At 40.8% G+C, this 25,259-nt stretch overlaps 2 protein-coding genes across 2 annotated transcripts in view; both read left to right on the top strand.

The window, feature by feature from the left end:
- Positions 1-3,698, top strand: part of LOC306941530 (visual system homeobox 2-like) — a gene marked incomplete at its 5' end in the record, with an annotated part of 242,961 nt that extends 239,263 nt beyond the window's left edge. Inside the window, one exon of the transcript XR_013792171.1 lies at positions 3,673-3,698. The remainder of the gene's footprint in view (positions 1-3,672) is intronic.
- Positions 3,699-13,093: 9,395 nt separating this feature from the next.
- On the top strand, positions 13,094-23,903 carry gata4 (GATA binding protein 4). The gene is made up of 6 exons (XM_079526601.1): positions 13,094-13,832; positions 18,959-19,125; positions 19,583-19,708; positions 20,957-21,038; positions 21,618-21,760; positions 21,869-23,903. The coding sequence occupies exons 1-6, from the start codon at positions 13,316-13,318 to the stop codon at positions 21,992-21,994; spliced, it is 1,161 nt and encodes a 386-aa protein (XP_079382727.1). The 5' UTR covers positions 13,094-13,315; the 3' UTR covers positions 21,995-23,903.
- The last annotated feature ends 1,356 nt before the right edge of the window (positions 23,904-25,259 follow it).

Genomic DNA, 25,259 nt, shown 5'->3' with positions numbered 1-25,259 from the left:
TGTGGCAAGTTTACCTGATGACATCATCAACATCAATGGCCTTTACACTATCAATAGCCTATTCTACCAACTCAACTCACACATTTACACATTTAACATAACTAGGTCAACCAATGTGCTGTAAACGAAACTAAACAAAGCAATGAAATATAAACAACCACTAGCATATCATACCAATGAAGTGAAAACAAAAACAAAACAAAACATTAGCACCAGTAAGGGGAAATCATAGTATGTCAGGTTCAGCTGTCACCAAAGGCCAGAACTGACTTGGAAGCTCTGATATTCTACCAATAGAATATTTATAGAAAAGGTACGTAGCAGCATACACATCTTCAACTCAAATTCTACAAGACACATATCGTATACAAACTAACATTCCATGGTGGCCGAAGCATCTTATATAGGCAATATGAAAATAACTTTCACAAAAATGGCATGGAACTTTAAAGACAGTAGAGGTCTGCATAGGTTGAGACAACTTAAGTTAAACTAAGCTTTCAAATGGAGTCTCACCTTACTAGGATGCTAATTTATGTAGGTTACACAATGTGTAATTAAATCAATAATTGATATTCTCTCTGATAAGTGACATTCAGCACCATGGACAGCGTAAGGGTCAGAGAGCAGAACACAGAGAGAATTCACACCCAGTTGTGATGACTGTTTCAGGTGAATTGATTGATTGAATTGATTGAAGTATTTATTAACAGATTGGAGAATTACAGTACATTTCAAGCACAACTCAATACAAAACTGTTAACTGTGGACGACACCATAAAGCATTACACTTGTTTACAATAGGGTTCATCATGTTCAATTCATCATAACATTTAGAGACGTACAAATATACACTTCTATATAGCCAAACACTGGAAATCATCTTAGAGGAGATAAAAAGGGGAAAAAAAACATATACAGTGAGGGGGAAAAGGGGTGGGTGGGGGATTCAGATTTTACCGGGGCCAGTTTCGAATTGCAGCCGCAAAAGGGATTTGCATGTCTTTATGACTGTTGGTAGGGCGGTCCACATTTTGGTGGCATAGGAGCGAAATTAATTTAGTCCCTTGTTTGTGCCGAATCTGGGTTGCACATGGTTTGTTGAACTCCCTCTGGTGTTGTGGGTGTGGACTTCATTGACATTATCAACGAATCAGATTAAACATAGCACGGACCGCCTGTCTTGACAACCAACTTAATCGAGTTTACTGTTTCCCACCATACTATGCCACAACATCACTCAAACAGACAAGATCGCCAGACAAATGCAACACATACTGACAGAATCAAAGATGAGTAAGCCAGACCAGAGTAAAGATATGAGCTTATAGTACTAATAAAGGTAATAGAGCATGCACATCCACTCTAGCCCAGGTGCTGGACAAATGGCAGTACAAGAGAAAGAAATAGAGTCCGCAACACTGGTAAGGAATAACTCAGCTCCACTGGTTTATTAATGCAACGTTTCGATCACTGGGATCTTCTTCAGGAATTCCTGGACCCTGTAAAAAGTGAAAGTCCCCCCCTATATTTCTTGTTTGCCCTAGCGTTTTCTAACTGTGCATATGATGATTTCTATCTGTTTTTTTGAATAGAAGTGTATATTTGTATGTCTTTAAATGTTCTGATGAATTGAAAATGGAGGACATTTATGTAAACAAGTCTTAGTGCTTTTTCTAGTTTTATTCTCGGGGCAGATCACATTTCCCTTTTAGTATTGACCTGTACTTTCCTTGTGCCCATTCTGGAAACTGTTAATAAAATGTTCAATCAATCAATAAAAAGCTCCCCCCTCTTGCTCATTCCTTCCCATAAACATGCACCTTTGCATGCCATCCTGACTAGACTGATATCTCTTTAAACCTATGAACTCTGCTTGAACTCTCAGTGACACCGGGGCCATTGTTTTGGTGATGTCATCTTACCTTTGACTAACCTGGAGCCTGCTTCATCCCAGACTTGCACCTTTACTCACAAACATACACATGATCTTTGTCTTCCACATCCCCTCTGCCTACTTTAAGTTTATAAGTAATATAGTCGTACTTGTAAAGTCGGCATAGGGCCAATAGCTATATTATTAGCTATTCGCTGTGTGCGTGCCTATGTGCGTGCTTGTGTGCGTATCTTGTGTGTGTGCGTGCATGCTTGCGTGCATGTGTTGGTGTTGTTGTGTGAGGGTGCGCGACCGCGCATGTGTGCATTCTCTATTTGCTCTTTAGGCCCTGACTAGCCTGCAGACTTTGGCCACTGCTTATCATTGGTCCTGGGATCCCTGAGTCTCAATGGATAAAAATACACTCAATAACACACACACACACACACACACACACACACACACACACACACACACACACACACACACACACACACACACACACACACACACACACACACACACACACACACACACACACACACACACAATCGTGGAAACACCCTGCCATGTCTTTTGTGATTGGCAGCAGCTGTCAATCCAACTTTCAGGTCAATATGATTGGCTATGCCAGACTGTGACTGGTTGAGGAGGTAGTGTTGGATTTCTGCATATGGCTATAAGCTCGCCATGTGACTCAGTTTTGGAACTAAGTGTGGATGATGTTACAACATATTAGATGTTTTTATTATGCCTATTTTAAATTGTAGAGCGATAGATGTCCAAGCAAGCAACACCCATGGGTGCCGAATTTCAAATATTGACGTACAAGCGTAAAAGAAACATTTGAACCTTTTGAGTGCACGGGTAGCTTTCCAAACAGTGGAGGTTGTTCGTAGAAAAGAGGGTTTTGATAATTGAATTCTTATCATCGGTAATTCACCGTGGTGTGATGTGTGTTTGCTCTGCTCTTCAAACATTGTCCAGTTCAGCACCTCGCCCCATCACGTATGACATCCTGCAGCTCAGATGTTAATAATTTATTCCAGCACACACTCCTAGTTAATTAATATGTGTGTGTGTGTGTGTGTGTGTGTGTGTGTGTGTGTGTGTGTGTGTGTGTGTGTGTGTGTGTGTGTGTGTGTGTGTGTGTGTGTGTGTGTGTGTGTGTGTGTGTGTGTGTGCGCGTGTGTTGAATGTGCTTGCGTGTGCGTATGCGCATGTGTTATCTTCTGCTGAAGACCAGGTGTCGAGCCCAGTACGGTACCTCGTCGTATGACAGTGTCCTATGGTGACCATATAGCTGATGCACAAGCCCATAACGTCAAGCGGATGAGACGTGCTGTGGGCTTGTACGTCGGCTGTGGCCACTGCGGGACACCGTCATACGATGAAGCATAAATTACACGTAAATTGTGTCTCTGCTGTGTGACTCCTTGACCCTGCCTGCTCAAACAAACCTAATCCACAAGCATAGCACAGATACCTTGTAATAACACACAATAACACACAAATATAATGCTTGCGCACGCACGCACGCACACCCGCACACACGCACGCACGGTGGTATAGGGTATATTTTTATGATCAAAACAAAAAGGTTAAAGATATTGTGATAGTAAGTGTTTGTTCAGTAACAGCGCCCCACCACCCCTAGGTGACACATTTTTAGCCAATCAGGAGAGAGTACCATTTACGATCAGCTTAATCTTTTATAGTGTTCCCATTCCAATTTAGTCAGTTCATGTATTTGTTATCACTTCCAATTTCACTTGTTTAATCATATCCTGACTGAGTTCTCTATCTTGATTGGATAAAATTGATATCCCAACCTGATAAAAGAGACATGGGGACTAGCTATTTAACACTTATTTTAACCAAAGAAAATCACTTAAATATATACTACTCACTAATGAAATATTATACTAATAAAATAAATCAGCTAAAACAGCAAAAAAAACAGACATGCTAGCGCTCAAAATGTATCTTTCTCTGAGGTTATTTTTAGCCCATTTGACCAGAGGAGCTGATTCATAGACTAGACATAAGAAACGCACGCACGCACGCACGCACGCACGCACGCACGCACGCACGCACGCACGCACGCACGCACGCACGCACGCACGCACGCACGCACGCACACACACACACACACACACACACACACACACACACACACAGGTCTGACATCGATTAGCACTCTGTTGTTATCTCTAATAAACATCCATAGTGATCAATGAGCAGAGAGAACGTGTTCTAAAAACAGGTGAGGTCAGCAGAGCTAGAACAGATAACCTGCAGGTGGTTCTTTATGTGAAAAGAACCAACCAGAACATATTTGTCTGTGTCTGTGTCTGTGTCTGTGTCTGTGTCTGTGTCTGTGTCTGTGTCTGTGTCTGTGTCTGTGTCTGTGTCTGTGTCTGTGTCTGTATCTGTGTCTGTGTCTGTGTCTTTGCGTGCGTGCGTGCGTGCGTGCGTGCGTGCGTGCGTGCGTGCGTGCGTGCGTGCGTGCGTGCGTGCGTGTTTGTCTGGCCTTTGCTCCACAGCCTACATTGACAACATGCTCTGTCCTGTGTTTTTGTTTTCCTGTGCCTACATTTTGAAGTCTTCTTCCTGGAGCCAGAGGTTCCTGTATAGTGTAGGAGGTCTACCACAGGTCTCTGTGTGTGTGTGTGTGTGTGTGTGTGTGTGTGTGTGTGTGTGTGTGTGTGTGTGTGTGTGTGTGTGTGTGTGTGTGTGTGTGTGTGTGTGTGTGTGTGTGTGTGTGTGTGTGTGTGTGTGGTTGGGGTGGGGGGGTGGGGCATAGGGCCATAGTGAGTCACCAACCCCAAGGGACACAGTCTCCAAGACGGGAGACGATTTCCTGGTGCCTGGTATGGATAGACACATGCATGCACGACACACACACACACACACACACACACACACACACACACACACACACACACAAATCATGGGCAGATAAGTGCTTACACAGTAAACACTTCAAAGGCAACATGAAGAGTTGGGTTCCATACGTATGCACCATTGCACCATTTACCATTTTACGTATGTTTTCAAGTAAACAGAATTTTGTCTTCTTTACACAAACACACATAGCATGTATCAATAAACAACCACTTTGTGTACATATATCATACACAAGTTAAAAAATATATGAAACTGATGTTATTCTAATTAAACTAAGTGACATAATAATTTAATGTAGGTTTTGTTATAGGCCAAATAGCTGTATTTATACCATCTGTAATACATTTTAAATTGCATTTTGATCATATTCATGTGATCATTTACAATTACAATTAAAATGTAAGCAGACACTATATCCAGAACAACTTACAAAGTGCAAGATAAGTGGTATGAACGCTAGTCACACAAACAACACAATAGTAAGTGGTTGAATAAACAGAATGCCAAGAAAGTTCAGATAGACAGTAGCAGATAGACACCTAACATCTGTCTTAATAACATACACAGCGTCTAAGAACAAGTAAACACATAACGTCTATCTAAACAAAACTAGCATATCTAAATAGTCAACATACAGTATGGAGAACCATCTTCCCTTTCTAAAAATGAAGGTTTCCCTACTACAGTACATCACTGACAATATGCACATATCTGTCAAATTATTATTGTTTATTCATCCCTATATGTAACTCAGAGAATGTACAAATGTAACCGTGAATGGTCCATTTGGTTACATTTGTACACACTCAATTTAATGTGGAGCCTTGACACACAAACACAAGCACATGCATGCATAAACAGACTCTTGACTGCTCTTCTACACACACCTTCCATAGCAACAGTCCCAGCAAACCTTTCTCGCCTGACCTCACAAACCGGCATCCCTATCTAGGTCCTCACCAGACACCTCATTCATATAGTCATACACACACTGACAGGAGAGACACCCACAAACACACACACACACACAGTTGCATACAATCCCTAAAAGTGTGAATCCAATCCAATCCAATCCACTTTATTTATAGAGCACATTTTTATACAACAAAGTTGAAACAAAGTGCTGTACACAAAGAAATACTAAAAATATCAGGGAAAAAAGCAACAACAACAACAACAGTACATAACTAGAAAAAGTGCCCTTCTGGGCACAGGTCTCCACCAGGAGGATAGGAGTGTGTGTGATGTTTGGAAAAATGTTTAGGCGTAATATACACATGTTTATATGGGGTTTTGTGTGTGTGTGTGTGTGTGTGTGTGTGTGTGTGTGTGTGTGTGTGTGTGTGTGTGTGTGTGTGTGTGTGTGTGTGTGTGTGTGTGTGTGTATGTGTGTGTGTGTGTGTGTGACGCAACTTGGCCTGTTGTAGCGCCACCATGAGGCTGATTTTAAAACTGTCAAGTGGCATTTCTTCCTCAGCCTAGTAGTGGGAATAGGCATGCACAGTTTCACTACAATCGGACGCTGCGTTGAGGAGTTGTGGCGATTTGTACAAAACGGGTACAAAACGGCTACTCCTGAAAACTTTAGAAGCCAATCGTAGCCAATCAGGATGGATAATTATGAGAAATCAAACAAATCACATGATCACATGACTATGGAGAGCATGTGTACCGATTTGCGTGAAATTTGGATAAAATCTGAAGGAGTAATATTAGAAAATGTGTTTTACATATGTCGGCCTCCTGGTGGCGCTATAAAGAGCAGATGTGAAAAATTCCAGGCAAAGGTTTTTCCTTGGCCTCTAGGGAGTTGGCATACATGGTTTTACACAGATCGGTGCAGTTATAGGTAAAAACACAAATCGGCCAGTTATAGCGCCACCATGAGGCTGAGTTGAAAATATTCAAGTGGCATTTCTTCCTCGGCCTAGTGGGAATGTGCGTGCAATATTTCACGGAAATCACACGATGTGTTCATGATTTGCAGCATTTTGTTTGAAACGGAGCACTCCTGCGAACTTTGGAAGCCAATTGTAGCCAATCAGGATGGAGTGTGAAAAATCTGAAAGACCTGTTTCGTTGAATGGCTCTAGAGAGACTGTGTACCAATTTGCGTAAAGTTTGGACAAAATCTGTAGGTGTACTGTCAAAACATTTGTTTTGCACAAAGCAGCCTCCTGGTGGCGCTATAACAGGCCAATGTGAAAACTTTGGAGCAGAGGTTCAGCTCTGGCATCCAGGGAGTGTGTGTGCGATCAAGCCAACGGTGCCAGAGATTAGCTGTTCACAGACGGACACACGGACGGACGGACGGACGGACGGACGGACGGACGGACACACGGACGGACACACGGACGGACGGACGGACGGAGTGCAAAACATACTCTCTCCCCATGCCTTCGGCGGCCTGGTGGAGACAAACAGGGCAACATAAGGACAATGCAGTGGAAGCAGCAACTCTTAATCGGTATGTTCAAAAGCCAAGGAGTACAAGTGAGTTTTCAGACGTGATTTAAACACAGATAAGGATTGCGACGCTCTGACATGAGGTGGAAGTTCATTCCACAGTGTGGGTGCTACAACGGAAAATGACCTATCCCCCTGGGATTTCAGCTTTGATTTTGGGATCTTGAGAAGTGACTGGTCAGTCGACCTCAGGGCCCTTGTCGATGCTTTGGGAGCTACAAGTTCCGATATGTAGAGTGGTGCCAACCCATTTACAGACTTAAAAACAAATATTAAGAGCTTAAACTGGATCCTGTAACGCACAGGAAGCCAGTGTAGGGAGGCAAGGATCGGGGAGATGTGGTCATACTTCCGTGCCCCTGTTAAAAATCAAACCCAGGGGGAGTAGGTAAAGAGAAAAAAGGATGGGTCCCAAAATTGAGCCCTGTGGAACTCCACATGGGAGAGGGGCAGAGGATGATGTGGAGACACCTAGGGCCACGGAGAAGGATCTGTTTGACAGATAGGATCGGAACCAATTTAACGCTGTGCCTCCTATACCCACACAACACTCTAGTCGGGAGAGAAGAATGTTGTGTTGTAAAGTGTCGAATGCAGCTGTGAGGTCTAAAAGCACAAGGATGGCAGGGTCACCAGAGTCAGTGGTTCTTAAAAGGTCATTAAAAACTCTTAAAAGCGCAGACTCTGTGCTGTGAAATGCTTTAAAACCAGATTGGAAGACCTCAAGGAGATTATGTGCAATTAAAAACGACTGGAGTTGCAAAAGTACAGCTTTTTCTAAAATTTTGGAGATAAACGGAAGTTTAGAAATGGGCCTAAAATTTGACAATACAGAGGAGTCAAGGTTCGGTTTTTTAATCAGGGGTTCCACCACCGCCTGTTTAAAATAAGTCGGAACCACACCTGAAGTAAAACTGTGATTTATTATCAGTTGGACATTTCGTCCAATAGTCTGCCAAACTTCCTTGAATAGGCGTGGTGGGACAATGTCAGTAGGACAAGATGCAGGTTTTAATTGAGAAACAATTTTTTCAAGGCAGGTAAGTGACACAGGCGCGAACTCATTGAAGGTAGCAGGGCAGGTGACAGTTATGGAAGGATCATAGCAGGGCATAACAATCTGGGCTCTAATAGAGGCAACCTTGTCAACAAAGAAGTGAAGAAATTTCTCACACATGCATGCAATGAATACATGCAATAATGGCCTCACACTTGCAAACACTTGCATTGACATAGACACTAGACACTAGACACACGCACGCACGCACGCACGCACGCACGCACACATACCAGTATATAGAGTAAGCTATAGTAGGTCAAGGAAGACATTCACCAAAATTCTTTCTACAATTATTTCTTATCAGAATGATGTCAGATGCCTTGAGAAGGCCACATTGGTTCATCTCCGGGGCCACGTCTCAGCTTTATCTGATTGTATAGTTCATTCTAAACTATCCCTTAACGATATCTTTCGCATCTAAGTCTGACTTGGGTGCGGTCTGACAAGTAAAATGTATTTAACTGACTGGAGTGTTTGTTATGAAGCTTTAATCCATTCTATTAATACCAAATTGATTCAGTTTAAATGGAGAATGTGTACATACACTCTCCCTGTTGCAACATTTTGATAGTAACAATCCTGATTCATGTATTAATGTGGTGTATAAGAAAGCACACTATTATTGAACTATCTATGGAGCTGCCCAAAGATTTTGCATTTTTGTCATGTTTTATCAGAGAGTTACAATGAGACAGAGAGAGAGGAAACAAGGGAGAGAGTTGGGGAAGGACATGCAGCAAAGAGCCTCAGGACAGATCTGAACCCTGCCCGGCTGCGCAAGGACTGAGATTTAATGCTTTTCACATTAAAAGGTGGGCCACTGTGGCGCCTTGATTCAAACTATAAACTGCTATCATTATTATTAATTTCTTGAAGGTCGCCTTGGAAGAGTTTCGATGACCACTTGAAAATAGGAACGGCGTAATACTTATTTATATTTAAGGTATTACTATTAATTATGACAGTTACACAGAATTGCAGGGTTATTCATTTTTATTCTTATGTTTAATTGTTTACTTTTCTGTCTAGTTTATATTCAAATACTGCAATACTGTATATATTTCAAATTGTATTTGTTATAATTTATTTCATTTTGATAACACCTATATAAACATCATTTAAATTGATATATATGCGTATATATAATAATTATATCATAAACTTACACTAAGGATAATCTTCGCTGTCCGGCAGAAACCAGCTAACTTCATTGTTCATTTTTCTCCCTATAAATCAATGTATTTGAACACTCTTTACGTCTGTGTGTTGAACCAAGAAAACTATTAAAAGGTGCTTCTGGAAAAAACAGATAACCTCATTGTTTGGACCCTCAAACTGTCTGCTAAAGCAGCTACTCCACCCCGTCCCCCTCTCATGCAAGTATCTGGACCCTCAAACTGTCTGCTAAAGCAGCTACTCCACCCCGTCCCCCTCTCATGCAAGTATCTGACCATTTATAAAAAATATCACACCCGTGTGAACTGAGTGGTGTAAGGTCTTAGCCTGTCTGACGTAATGAAATCATGTCTGACGTAATGAAATCACACCCGGGTGTGATTTCATACAACTGGCTTTGTTTGTGCAGAAAAAATGAGCATGGTTGCTATGTTCACCCTGTTCACCCGGGTGTGATAGCAAGAACAGGGTGAACATAGCAACCATGCTCATTTTTTCTGCACAAAAAAGCCAGTTGTAGGAGTGGTTTACACCACTCAAAAATCACAATACCAACTTCGATGAGGCAGTATTACTTTGTTTTAACAATATAAGGTTTTCAAAAAATAATTTCCTGAAAATGTAACATTTTAGAGTTAGCTGGTTTCTGCCCGACAGCAGAGATATGAAAAAGAGCCATAATTACAGTAAGCTTTTTATTTTTTATATATCTTGACTGGCCTTTCCATCAAACACCTTCTTCCCCTCCCTGTATATGGCAGCCTGTGCATTATACATATGTTCAGAGAAACAATAAAGCCATGCCCATGACTCATTGCCGACTAAGCTTCCCCCGTGTATACATTAACATCATGTCCTTACAGGTTAATGGCCCCACGCCTCAATATTAGCCAGCAATTGTGGTTTCTTTATCAGCACCTAGAGTTACACATTGATGATAGTTCCCCATTTCCATTGCATGCAGCGCTATTGCTCTATTTGCCTTGACTTGTCCAATGGAGGGGCCAAGGCCTGAGAATCAATATTGTACCATGCAAGTGAACTACCACGGGCACATTCTGACCTGTACAATCTGTCAAATATCAACACAAAACAGAGAACGACGGAAGAAAAGATGGATAGATAGATAGATAGATAGATAGATAGATAGATAGATAGATAGATAGATAGATAGATAGATAGATAGATAGATAGATAGATAGATAGATGGATAGATGGATGGATGGATGGATGGATGGATGGACGGACGGATGGATGGACGGACGGAACAAACACTTCTCATCACTATATATTCCTTGTTCCTGCCTGAATTGTTATAACTGGGTCTCAACCTCTCTGTTGCAGCATTCATCCTGATTCCTAGCCTGAGCCAAGGACCTCTAGGGTTGTTGGTGAACTTGACCCTTGGGGAGAGGAAGCCCTGTGCGATATGGAGGCGGATTTCTGGTTTGTTGCATGCTCTGTTTAACTGGTCACCTTTCCCTGCATATACGCATTACAATGACAGACATTCTGGCCAGCAGCCAGATGGCAGTGAGGACACAGCCTGCCACAAAAACTCACTCACTGACTCACTAGCTCACTCACTCAGTTTCAGACAGACACAGACACACACACACACACACACACACACACACACACACACACACACACACACACACACACACACACACACACACACACACACACACACACACACACACACACACACACACACACACACACACACACACACACACACACACACACACACACACAACCTTATAATATTTGATATTTCATGTATTTGGAAAGAAAGAATATACACCCCTTGAAAGCATTCAATTGGTCTGTTATTCTGCAAAATTAAACGTTGAACGTTCCATATTGCATTCTCTCTATTTTTTTTTGCTAGTGTGTGCTATTTCTGCTATATTTGCTATTTGCAAATGACCAATTTGAACAACTAATCATTAAGGATCAGGTCCGAAAAGATAGCGCATATATACCCTCATATAGATAAACAAACATGCAAACATCGGCCTCTATTGGCATGCTATAGGGTGTGCAGAACAGCATAATTCAACATGCATGGGTCCACGTCTGTCAGAGGGAAGTGGCCGGACAATGAAGTGGTCTCGTGTGTTTACGTTCACAAGTGTTGATGACAGGTATAAATCTGTCTGCGAGAACAACAACCGCTCGAGACTTCCGACGCGAACGGCTGAAGACTGGCGTCGACCCACTCATTCGGCGACCGTCCAGCCCTCTCCATCATTTTGACAAATTCTTGTCAGGAAATATTATCATATACTCAGCCTATAGCTGCATGCATGGCCTAAATTATAGACTATAGAATTTCATTGCCAGGCCTACTAGCCTGCATGGTCATAGCCATTAAGCCATATAGTGAATAATGTGACTGTCTTGACTTGAACAGGTCGCGGGTTAAAAATGAACTTGCTTTGATTAGGTTGATTAGGCTATTTCAGCCGCCATTAGTCTACGCTGTGATTTAGGCTATGAAAACGGAAATACAATTTTATACTGATCCTTTAAATATGCAATAACGGACTGTGTAGCCTGCTTTTTAATTGTTATATTTCATTTATTGTAGAATCCATTTGGTCAGAGTCGAGACGAGAGTAGGCCTATTCACTCTTTCCTTTCGATGTCAAGGCCACAGGATTGACGGGAAAATGTTGTCTGATAATGAAAACATCAAAATTGGGGCCATTTCGTAAAACTATAGGCTATATATATATATATATATATATATATATATATATATATATATATTAAAAAATATATATATAAATATATATATAATAATAATAATGATAATTATTTATGTTTTTATTGTGTGTGTGTGTGTGTGTGTGTGTGTGTGTGTGTGTGTGTGTGTGTGTGTGTGTGTGTGTGTGTGTGTGTGTGTGTGTGTGTGTGTGTGTATATACGCGCGCTATGTAATGTATAGGCCTATAAAATGTAAGCTGATTTTAATTAGGCTATTATGCAAATTAGGATTTTAATTAGGCTATTATGCAAATTAACGAAATAGCCAAAAGTATGATATTATTTTCTATATAGTCAAGATTTTATTGACATCTATCATTATAAAACGTTGTGTGTTTGCTTCCGAGAAAGAATCCGTTCTTCCTAGAATGCAAAATGCAGGAATAGATCATTTGCCTAAAAATCAAAGGTGACGCATTCGGCTTGAACTTTAACATTATGGCTTTAACAAAATGGCGTGCGTGGTCCAAAATAAACATCGGTTTACATCCAGACTAAACTAACTGATTTCTGGAATAAACAATAAACAAAGATAAGCAAATTAGATCAACTAAAAACAAAACGTGTGACTGAGTTCGTTTTAAAACTTAACTTTTGAATTTTCCTGCTCAATACATTTTTAAAATAAAATAAAATCTATATAAGGCTAAGTTAAGTTAGGCTAGAAAGAAGTAAGGTGTGTGTGTGTGTGTGTGTGTGTGTGTGTGTGTGTGTGTGTGTGTGTGTGTGTGTGTGTGTGCGTGCGTGCGTGCGTGCGTGTGTGAGTGAGCAGTGGCGATAACGTGAACAGAAATCTTGATCACAAGGTAGCTTCTGCCTCAGTTCACCACTCCTCTCTCTGATAGTCATTCTATCTCAGTTTATCCTCAACTTGCTGCCTGCGACTTTGGTCATACTTTTTTACGAATATTTTCGCGTTAAAAGATATCTCCAATTTGAGAGGACAAGGAAGATATTCGTTTGGATTTAAACCGTAACTCGTTATTTTGTGCGTTAATTGCTTTATCATATTCCGGATCGGCAACACGAATGTTCCCCCTCAAGGAGTGGATATGTACCAGGGCATAATGACAACCAACCACGGACCTTCGTATGAGGCCGGATTCCTTCACAATGCCGCCGCGACAGGGACGTCGCCGGTTTACGTGCCAACCACCCGGGTGACCCCCATGATCCCCGCCCTGCCTTACCTCCAGACGCACGGCGCGTCGCAGCAGGGCGGCCCGGCGTCCAGTCACTCTGTGTGGGCGCAGCCGGGCGCCGAGTCGGTGTCGTACACGAGCAGCGCGCACCACTCTCCCGTGTCTCCCCGCTTCACCTTCTCCACCAGCCCGCCTCTGTCCACGGCGGCCAGGGAGACCGCCTCGTATAACAGCCCGCTGAACATCTCCGCCAACGGGAGGGATCACTACAGCAGCCGAGGCCTCAGCGGCTCATATCACAGCGGCAGCCCCTACCCGGCCTATGTGAGCCCGAACATGGGTGGGACGTGGCCGTCTCCCTTTGACAGCCCCGTCCTGCATGGCCTTCAAACCGGAGCGCCAGGCACCACACGGCACCCAAATCTAGGTGAGAAACATGGGGAATTAGCCCGCATGCATTTTGCGCTCTGAAATCTGAATATTTTGTTTAAGGTGCTGAAGAGAAACTTCCATAAATTCAGTAAGAAACGTAGCTATGCATGTCCGTTGAAATGATCGGAAACCCTGAAACCTTACTTTTACAATGACATAGTTGCCTATACTGCACAATAACGAACGACATGCATGGAGATGATATCAACGATTAATTCGTTTCCTGCATTAAAGTGCACCACTGTAAAACAGATGGCTGCCTGATGAAGTTGCAGGCCATGAGTCATTTATAGGCTGCTGCTTGTGATAGGCTAAGCTGCTTGTGATATCAAAATATCGCAATTATTATTATTCGATGCCATGCAGTTTTCTGGGCAGGTTTATGATCAATCCAATATTTGTTCTAATCAAATAAATTGGTCTACCCAATTAAGCCCTATAGCTGCCTATACAGTTTGTTTTTTGTTGTTGTTTTTCTTTATCACATTGTGAATCCTTGGAATGTGAGAGGGAAACAAATAGCCTGACCTTGAATTGCAATTATAGGACCTAAAACCTAACCTTAATTTTCTTCGTGAGTTATTTTTTGACAAAATAACATTCACAGTTTCACTCATGGGCTACTAATATATTTCATTAAACTGGAGAAAAGAATAAGTAACTTTAAATGATGTAGTCAATGGATGAAGGAGTTATTAAATAAAACTCAAATTGAAATTCAATAGACTTCTGTAACAAACAAAAAAGTTAAATAAAGAAAAGAAAAGCAATGTAAGCGTATAAGCTATGTTTATCTGCTCAGACATTATCAATGAGCCAGTGTCAATATGGTTGGATTTGTAGTTTGCTTTTTGCAGTGTAGAGCCACATGGTTTACGATCAGTAGTTCACACCCTCACTGGAATAACTCAGGAATAAATTAAATTGCACTACACCATGCACTTTCCTATTCATTGGGTGATTGTATAATTTATTTAACCTAACATAATTACAAAAAAAAAATCTAAAATATTATTATGATATACTGTATGTATTGATGTGAAATCCTGGGCTATACCAAAAAGGTATACAAGGCCTATATAATAATTAGTTTTAGCTGTTTTATTACCCTTATATTTCCTTACAAGCTGTGTTAAAATGACTAAGACTAGAGGCTTCTTTTTTCTCAACACCTTATTCTGGACATTATGGGTGCATTTGAATTGATGATCTTGAGGCATCATATAGTTGACAAAATATAATTAACCACTAGTGTTTCAAAACAATAAACAATCTGAACACACAATACAATCCAGAGTAAAGTGTAGAAATTGACAGGTCTATTTTTACAAGTTCAGATTTAAAAAAATATTATTTTTTTACTGCACTGAAATTACATTTATTTGTGAAAAAACGTAACCAATAAGCTGTATCCTCATTAAAACCATTGTTTTATAATGAACTCTGATAGAGCAACTTATCTTCACAGTGAATCTTATCACGCTGATGGATAAGGATCTGGTTTAGTCACTGGTTGCAGTGTACTCTGAACACTCAATATCACCATGGATCATACAGGTTTCGTAACACATTGATTTTGCTTGCCGTGTCAATTTTCCATGGATACATTTGTTGCTTGTATGGACAACTTTACAATGGTTGCTATTTGATCCCAATTTCCCATTGTCAATAAATGTGCACACTATATCATGGATGTCATGGTGGGAGATATTATTTTCAAAAGTTAACTATACTGTATAGGCACTAACCTATAACCCTATCAATTATATATTGATGGTTAATTAAAATGACTGCCCTTGATTATTTTATATCAGCCATTGCGCATGATCTAGTTGGTGATTATAATGCAAACAGCCAATAATCACATCACACATCCCTTTAACAATACCCTGTGAGTAAGTAAAGAAGATCAGTCCCAGAACAGTGCAAAAGATAAGATTGATTCAATCTAACATCCACCTCAGTCTGACCATGATCACTTAAAATTCTCAGAACAGGAGCATCTAGGTGTAGCCCGCATATGTTCTAGGTGTAACGTAAAACATTTTAATACACAACTCTCATGGTTTTACAAGTGTGAGTTCTTATAGCATTCAGCCATAGAGGGAAGGTCTATTGTTCTCATGGTGAATATCGAAGGGAAACTACCTTTTCCTTGCGGAACAGAAAGTCCAAACATTTTGGATAATATTTTGTATGATTTATGATATTCCTGCAAATTCTAATTTGCTGCCTATAAATGTCCTATAAAAGCCCATAAATGAGTACCACAGACGAATAACAGTCTAAGTCCACACTATTGATCCATAATATATAAATGATAGATAAGGGTTCAGGACAACAAGGCCTTTTCGTGGAGGGGTCAGTCTGAAATTTGGATTTAGACTGTTTTTCGTCTGTGGTACTCAAATAATCTCTTGTTGATATAGCTGCTTTTGTAATTACAAATAACATATAATCCTGATTTGGGTTAGTACTAGGCAACAGTTACTGTGCAAATCAATTGAACGATTTGGCTTAAATCTGATTCAGGCACAGCAGAGTCAGACACCTCACTGAGATGTATAAAATACATTGACGCACTGCTAGCTGTAGCTGTTGACACTGGTCTCTCTGACAATGAATCTGTAGGAATCTTACCCTCAAGTAAAGAAAGTATATACATACCACATTATGAACACTTTCCATTGTCATTTTGTATAAACTATCACTTCCAAGAAAGAAATACTAAACCCAGTATAATTTATTGTATATGGGGTGTGTGAGTAGGTGGGTGCATGGGTTGCAGGGTAGTCCGTTGTGATTTGTGGATATGAATTTTGCAATTTAAAAGAAAATATTCATATTGTGTTGAGTCTGGCATAGAGGATAGCACCTGTGCCAGACATTTTTCAATAAATTTCAATAACATAAAAAGAATTATTATAATTAAATGTACCCAAGGAAATGTAAACAGAATATAGAAATGTATCATCCTCTCATAAAAGGAGAAAAATGTATATACTGTGTAGACTAGCGTGAAGGCTCTTTAAATAACCTTGTATAATACACCTTTACTGTAGCTATGTGGATGACGTCTGTTAGATTGGAAATATCAATACAAGTATAATCTGACTTATTTACATCTACTATCACAAGCCATTGAATAAAAAATAGTTGTGCCATTAAAAAAAACACTAATGCAGGTTATGATAGCAGAGTTAATTATAGAGAGACTTTTATATCCATTAGATAGTTCATAGATATGTGCTGTCCAAATAATATTTAGAGTGTTTCCCCTCTTGGCCTTGTATAACATAAGCCATGATAGTGGTGTGTTTTTAAATTATACTCCACTGAGATAAAGATACACTTTGACATTTAGCCTATATAGGAATAAATGCACCTCCTCTGATAGGCATGGAAGGCCTATAAGCACTTCTTTTCTGTATTGTCTTGTGCTTCTGGGTTGTGTCGGCTACTGCCTGGCCCAAGGTTAGATTGCCCCGTTACACGCACAGTATACTGTCATTATTTTGCCCTCAACCTTGGAGGAAGTCTGCCTACAGTATGTGTCCAGATCCAGAGCCTACACATTCCAAAGTTACGTCCCACAGTGACTGAAGAAAGGAAAGATATATGGACACATCATCTGAAGCAGAGTAATTATGCTGTGCTGAACTCAAAGACACACAAGAAAACAACAACACATGTTGAATGTCTTTGTGCACTTCCAGTATCGGCTTCAAATCAACACAAGTTACATTTCCCATAGCCCGGAGTGAGCTGGAGTGATTCACTATACATTTTATTTTCCTTTTCTTTATTTGCTGTAGTTAAGAACAAGGCACAGCAATACAGAAGAACTGTAAGCAGTGCAAATATCGCACCCAATTCATATTGTTCTTTTCAGTATTAAACGACTAATCGCATCTTGTTTGGTCCTTGCTATAGTGAATGACTGTACTGCTTGCTGACTGTTTACTTGTTGTTGAGCCCTGAAACAGGATTTTACAAACCATGATACATTGGTGCACTGCACCTCAGATATGTTGATTTAGAAACACGGTCAGATAATCAAAGAGAAAGTGGAGCTGTCATGCATGCGAGCGCACACGCACACATACACAGTCACACACATACACAGTCACACACACACACAGTCACACACACACAGTCACACACACACACACACACACACACAGTCACACACACACACACACACACACACACACACACACACACACACACACACACACACACACACACACACACACACACACACACACACACACACACACACACACACACACACAGCAGAATGATGTCTCCTCATTCCCCTGAACAGCTAAGTGGTTCTTGGGAGATACTCATGTTTGAGAAGAGCGAGAGTGAAGATCACATTAATCAAAAGTCATGCTATCTAAGAGGGAGAGAAGGACTGAGAGAATGAGACAGAGACAGATGTTAGAGACATAGAGTCTCCATTTCAATGTGATGGACTTCTATTCTGTCTCTATTTCCAGCCTGACTCAGTGACTCTTTATCTCGGGGAGGGAGCTGTTAGATAAGAAGGGATTCCAAGCTGCTGCTGCTGCTGTGTGGGCCTCAGTCGAGCAGACAGGATAGCTACACCTTCCACTGGTTTAAAAGTGTCATTACGCAAGATGACAATCGAGCACAATCAGTGCTAGGGATGATTCAAAATGTATACGTGACTTCATCCCTTTATTTTCAAGCTACAGTATACACAGCCTTGCTGGAAGGGCATATCAGTACTAAGAATCACAGAAATGTTGCCTTGGGAGAAATTCAATGACGTAGTAGTCAGCATGGAAACTATAACCTGGGCCAAATACTATTTGTATAAGCTTTTTATGGGTTGTTTTGTCATTCTCAGGGGGCCTAATGTGTGGGTATAGGGGATTTGAAAGTCACATTTCTTTGACTGACAACTCTCCTGGCATTAGCTGAGTGGTCCTGAAGAGACAATTAAACCCTGCTAAGTTAAAACAAACACACAAATAACTATTGAATATGACTCCTGTATGTTAGAATATATCATTCCTGAATACAAAATGCTCAGTGATGTGACTTGAGTTTTCCCTTTTAAGATTTTAGTTTTCTCTTCCAACTATTTAGACATGTTTGATGACTTTGCTGAGGGTCGTGAATGTGTGAACTGTGGTGCCATGTCGACTCCGCTGTGGAGGCGAGACGGTACGGGCCACTACCTCTGTAACGCCTGCGGACTGTACCACAAGATGAATGGCATCAACAGACCTCTCATCAAGCCCCAGAGGAGACTGGTGGGTGACAGACGCCGGACACATTCCCATTACCATAAGCTCTTAAAATAATGAATGAAATAGTAAACAGTCTACAACAGTAACAAATACTAATTTATTAATAATGTATTAGTATTGTTTTGTTGTTGTTGAGGTTTCTGTCAGTGGCGTGACGTCAGGCCACGACGTCAACCCATTTCCCCCCCCAGTGTCAATTATCTAATGTAATCCTGGGCGCTACACTTCCTCTGCCAACCTGGGGGGGCAGTGGACTGCTTCTTTTCACTGACGACCAGTTCCTTTCCCCTCCATCAGGCACCCTGGCTGGCCAGGGGGAGGTAGTTTAGAGACCAGGATTACTGCATGTTTTTTGTGAGGGTACCTCACATTTGTAACTCGTACAAATGTAACTCTATGGTCTACGGTTATACTATAATGTACTCCCACTGATCTACATCACTGTTCCTTGTGATTATAGTCTGCATCCAGAAGGGTGGGTCTGTCCTGTACCAACTGTCACACTACCACCACCACGCTGTGGCGACGGAATGCAGAGGGAGAGCCGGTCTGCAACGCCTGTGGTCTCTACATGAAACTCCATGGGGTGAGAGAGAGAAGTCTGAGTCGATATTATGTTTTCGACCCCGTTTGTCTGTGTGTCTGTATGTGCACCGCTAATCTCGGTAGCAATAGAGCGTCGCAGTCCCGCCCCCTTTCATGACGATGCCAGGCCCAGGAAATGAATCCCAATGCATTTTTCCCATAGACATTTCAAAACGTATTAATGTAACCTTTTAAGCGTGACAACACACCAAAACAAACAAACAAATAATTACAAAGAAGAAAAACCACAAAAAAGCATTTTTTTCTACTTTCTAATTCTTTGTTTGGCTCGAAAAATTTTGTTTGTTGTCAAGATTTGTCACGACAAGAGTTGGCTTTGTCCGCGGCGTAAACGTCTTTAAATAAATACTTTCTGAAAAGTCTATGAGGAAAATTAACGGGGATTTATTTTCCGGGTCTCTCGAGGGGGCGGGACTGCGACGCTCTATAGAGGGAATGCGCGTGACATCATCATCATACCCGGAAGTTATGCGAGAACGCCTACTGAGTGGCAAAAAACAACTTTCTGGCCTTGACAGCCACTACAACCACACAGAAAAGTCCTATCTGATAGCATTAAATGACATTAAACAATGTTAAACTCACTTTGCTATACTCACTTTGCCACTCGATTTGCCATTCACTTTATGCATATACCTTCTATCGGCGTTCGTGCTGCCACTAGGCCAAGGATAGACTCCACGCCAAACTTTTCAAAAAAGCCTCATTGTGGCACTATATCAGGTCGCTTTTGGTCGCGTTTTGGTCTTATGTATTATTGTTGTGTTGTGTTTTAGTTTTTTTATGATCTGTATTCTGTATTTTGTTTAGGCCCATAGGGGGCATCACAAATCCACAAATGTCACTGTTTGTTGCAGAAACATTATCTTGGGAGTCATGTACCAATAAATACACACCAAATAGGGTCTTGATATGCCATTAAGTATTATAGAACGTCGCAGTCCCGCCCTTTCAGAACGACGAGCGGCCCCATAGACGTTTCAAAAACTATTGATTTAAAGACCTTTAAGCCTCGGACAAAGCCAACTCGGCTCCTGACAAATAAATTACAACGTCTATGGGCAATTCTCTTCTGGTCCGCTTGTCTAGGGCAGGACTGCGACGCTCTATTAACTAAGCAAGAAAAGGACTGATTCCATCACAAAACTTTGCAGGATAGCAATGGTATTATAGTTTCTACTCAAATCAGTTGAGCTGAAACGTAAGTCTGTTTTTGGTGTCTCAACAGGTCCCACGACCTTTGGCAATGAAGAAAGATGGCATCCAAACTCGCAAACGTAAACCCAAGAACCTCAACAAGCCCCTGACTGGTCAGCTTCACAACATTTTTGTATATGTTTGTGTATGTCATGTACAGACAGTATGTGTACATATAACACATAGGGGCGACTGTGGCTCAAGAGGTAGAGCAGGTCGTCCAATGATCCATGGGTCAGCGGTTCGAACCCCGGCTCCTCCTGGCTACATGTCGAAGTGTCCTTGGGCAAGACACTGAACCCCAAATTGCTCCCGATGTGCTGGTTGGTACCTTGCATGGCTTCCGCCACAATCGGTGTATGAATGTGTGTGTGAATGGGTGAATGTAATGCACAATCTCTGTAAAGCGCCTTGGATAAAGGCGCTATATAAATGCACCATAAATGCACCATCCACCATTTACCATTTATATAAGAGAGTCAAATGTTACTAGGCCTATACTCTTCATTATGTAATTCTTGGTACGCTGTACTGCAGGTACTGCACACCACACAGTCACATTTTCATTCATACATTTTAATATATCCATTTGTAACTCCAAGTCAAAGAGTGTACAAATGAAACCAAATGGAGTTAAATGAGCATTTTATTATACTCTTAATTGTGTAAATTGTTGGTACTGGGTTCTGCAGGTACTCCAGGCAGTGGGTTTGATACTCCACCAGTGACACCCAGCAGCGGTACCCACATCCTCAACAGCACAGAGGAGACTCGTCAGATCAAGACAGAGCCCGACACCACCAGCCTCTACACACACCACAGCACACACACACAGGTAGGCTGAAAGGCACGCGCGCACACACGCACGTGCACACCTATATTTCAAATCAATTATTTGATATCATCATGCAAAACTTCAATTGCTGACTATATTTCCCTCCAGATTTCTGCCCTTCCTGCTTACATGACAGCCCAAGCAGGGGCCATTCCTCTCAAGATGCCCCCTGGAGCTCACAGTGGATCCTCAAGTTCCAAGGCTGAGCCCTGGAACAACTTAATTCTAGCCTAGAGAACACATAACTTCTGCATCTCTTCCTCAGCTATATAGTACTATATGCAGGGAAAGGGTTCACCTGAAAACATTATTTGCTGTGGCTATGTGAGAGCCACTGACAGAGCACAGTGTATTCATGTCAATGCTCTTGGACTACAGTATACTGTTGAAACAGCACCACGTTGCTCAGACAACCCACAAACATGCAGTTAAGTCATGTTAAGACAAACTGCTGAGAATAGGGGGAAGTCATACATTGTATAGTGCCTGTGGAACTGTCCAACGTATACCCAGAAAGTTAATACCCTCCTTTAGAGGTAAATAGCCTATGAAATGTTCCAATTCTAAGCCAAAATGTGATAATCATTCACTGATTTGGTCATTCATCAATCATTGAATAGACAAAGACATCTGGTTAGCCAGTGGGTGTTGATGCCCACCGTGAGGCCAAATCCTGGCATGCATCTATATAGAAGTTGAGTATAGGTTACCCCCTTGCCCCTTCCCACCACCCCACTCCCATGCACAGTACAGTACAGGCGCTCAGTCACCTACTGTAACACATTAGCCAAACACCAGCTCAGTTTCATACCATAACTGCAGGTAATCCTACAAACTAGGATCACTTTTAGTTTAGGTAAGCTGAAATGGGAGTCATCACTCCTTAAGTCAACCTGTGGCATAGCCTTACTATACAGTAGAAAAAGTGCCTGGTGACTAATTCTTTCTGGATTACCTTCACTGTAAGTTAAAACGTAATCTATTTTATTTTGATTTTATGTATATACATACATTTCAGTATTTCTTTGACCTAAAACAATTTGAGAAACTACCTATGTGGCCATTAAGCTGCACCTGATGAATGTGATATGGATGGAATGACTGGCACATGGCGCCCTCTGCTGACACATATAGGTCATGCATCCACAAGCTGGAGTGGGTCTTGACTTTATTTTTTATCAATCTACTAACTTTATGACTAATGTTTTGGGAACCTGTATAAAGAAGTTAGGCTAGAATTGCTAGTATTTATTCAACAGTCAACCTAAAAGCTTGGATTCTCATGTTATCTTTTTTAATGTTCATTGAATGCCTTGTGTTGCCTTGTGCCTTGTGCATTACTGCATTATGCAATACTTCCAATACTGTATTCTCTACTTTAGTAATACCAAATACTTTCATTTTTCTTGTGACAAGCACAAGGGAGAAATATTGAAATATAATAATGCCACATTTAATAACCGTAATGACAAATACATATGTTAAAAAACATCACTCCAGTATAATTGTTTAATAGTACCATTGTGATATATTGTAAGTAAATACAAATGACACAGTGAGAGACAAACATATGGACAATCTCGACGTGCACTAACACTGTACTACTTGATGCCCTTCCTCTGTGTGCCCCTGTAGCTCAACTGAGGAAATTAATAAAGAAAAGCATTTTGACATTATGTAAATTTACTGTCATTTGACTGGTGTTGTACTCAGAACATTAAAGCTGCACTATATGTAACTTTCCTCTTCTACCTCAGATTTGAATCCGGTTTCCTGAGCAAGTGCTGAGAATGTTTTTTTTACCATTGAGCTAATAGAGCCTGCCTGCTTGCTCACAGGATATCTTGACCATCAGGTCAAAGTTTGTGTCAGATCCTGTGTCTAGGTGAGACATGACCTTTGACCACCCCAATTGTATACGTTATATAGTATTAACATACTCATTAGTCAGATTGGACAAAATAACATATAAATAACATTTTATTCATGAATAAGGTTACATAGTGCCACTTTAACTGATTCTACCTGAAATGCAAAGATACATTTTAATTAACTTTTTGCTTTTACCCCAGTAAGTTTGACATTCAATGTATGTTTGTCAAGTATTGGGTTATGGCTTATGCTGGGGACACTGAAATTCTGAATCTTCTCCTGAAAACCTTTTTTTTTAGTGTGAACAAAAAGTCTCAAACTTTTAAGCTTATACAACTATGCTTCATATTGTGTAATTTCAGCTAATGGTTTAACACTCTAAAAAGACATGATGAGATACTGACATTTTATGAAGCCATGGATGAAAAGGAACACTGGTCACCATACTGTAGGCCTACAATCTACATGATCAACACTGATCATTGTAAGCCTACAGTAAGCCTTCTCCATAATATTAAGTTTTAAGTTTACATCCATTATACTGTAACATTATAAATTACATGAAGAGACAATGATAGATGTATTGCTGAATGCAACATTGGTCCTATCCTGCTTTATACATATTTAGATATCCATTTGTGATGCTGCTTATCAGAGGTTTTTCTCTCGTGACTGAGAGAACTCATTGGGGATATCCTCCCCTTCCTCCCTGCAATCTACACCCCTGATCTTCCCTATTTGTAAATAGCCTTGTGTGAACCTTGCAATATCTTTGTTAAAAAGCTGGAGGGCGCACCGATTGAAGTTTTCAGTCAATTGTTCTCTGATAAATTCTGCATATTTGTTTTGTACCATGTCTCTCCAACACTGGTGAAATGTCAGTCTGAGTTTATTGTGGACGGTGTCACATATTTGTGAGCTGAAAACATAATCAAGTGCAAATATCTGACCTTTTTCTATGTATTCCTCCAAACATGCATTTTCCTCTAAAAACTGTGCCTGCACAACTTCAATCATGGTGTCAATCTCTTGTGTGAAGAGTTCTCTTTTGTCTTGTGTTTCACACTCTAAAACAGTAGTGTACATATTATTGAAGTGACTTTTCCTATCCTGCTCTTGCATGGCGGTGATCAAATTAAATTTCAAGTTCAGTTGACGTGACCTAAAAAATTGCTTGATAGCAGAATAGAGACCTTCGCTTAACACATAATCCTGTGTTGTATCCGTGTTATTTTGTGTCAACTTTACATAACTTTCATGATCATTGCTCAGATCTACACAGTGTAAATGCCTAAAGCTGATGTCCCGGAATAGATTTTCTTTAGTTCCTTTGAAACCCCAGCATTTTACATAGCCAACATGTGTTTTCACTCCATAGAGAGAGTGCCATTCGTAAGCCTTCTGGACCAGGTTTAGCATGCATGGATCAGTGTTTCTCGCCAAACAGGGGCTATTCAGGGTAAAGACATATACATTCCAATAATCTGAGACACCCTTTGATGCCAGAAGTTCCTGAGTTTGTTTTATGATAACGTCTTCACTGTGCACCCCGTTGATATAATCAGGATAGTAGGGTCCGTACATAAGAATCTCTTCCTGTTTCTCTATCACTGCCCATGAGTGTTGC

This window comes from Electrona antarctica (assembly GCF_951216825.1).
Source record: "Electrona antarctica genome assembly, chromosome: 17".
Classification (NCBI taxonomy): domain Eukaryota; kingdom Metazoa; phylum Chordata; class Actinopteri; order Myctophiformes; family Myctophidae; genus Electrona; species Electrona antarctica.
Note: the sequence above shows the minus strand (reverse complement) of the source record. Positions and strands in the feature narration are given on the sequence as shown.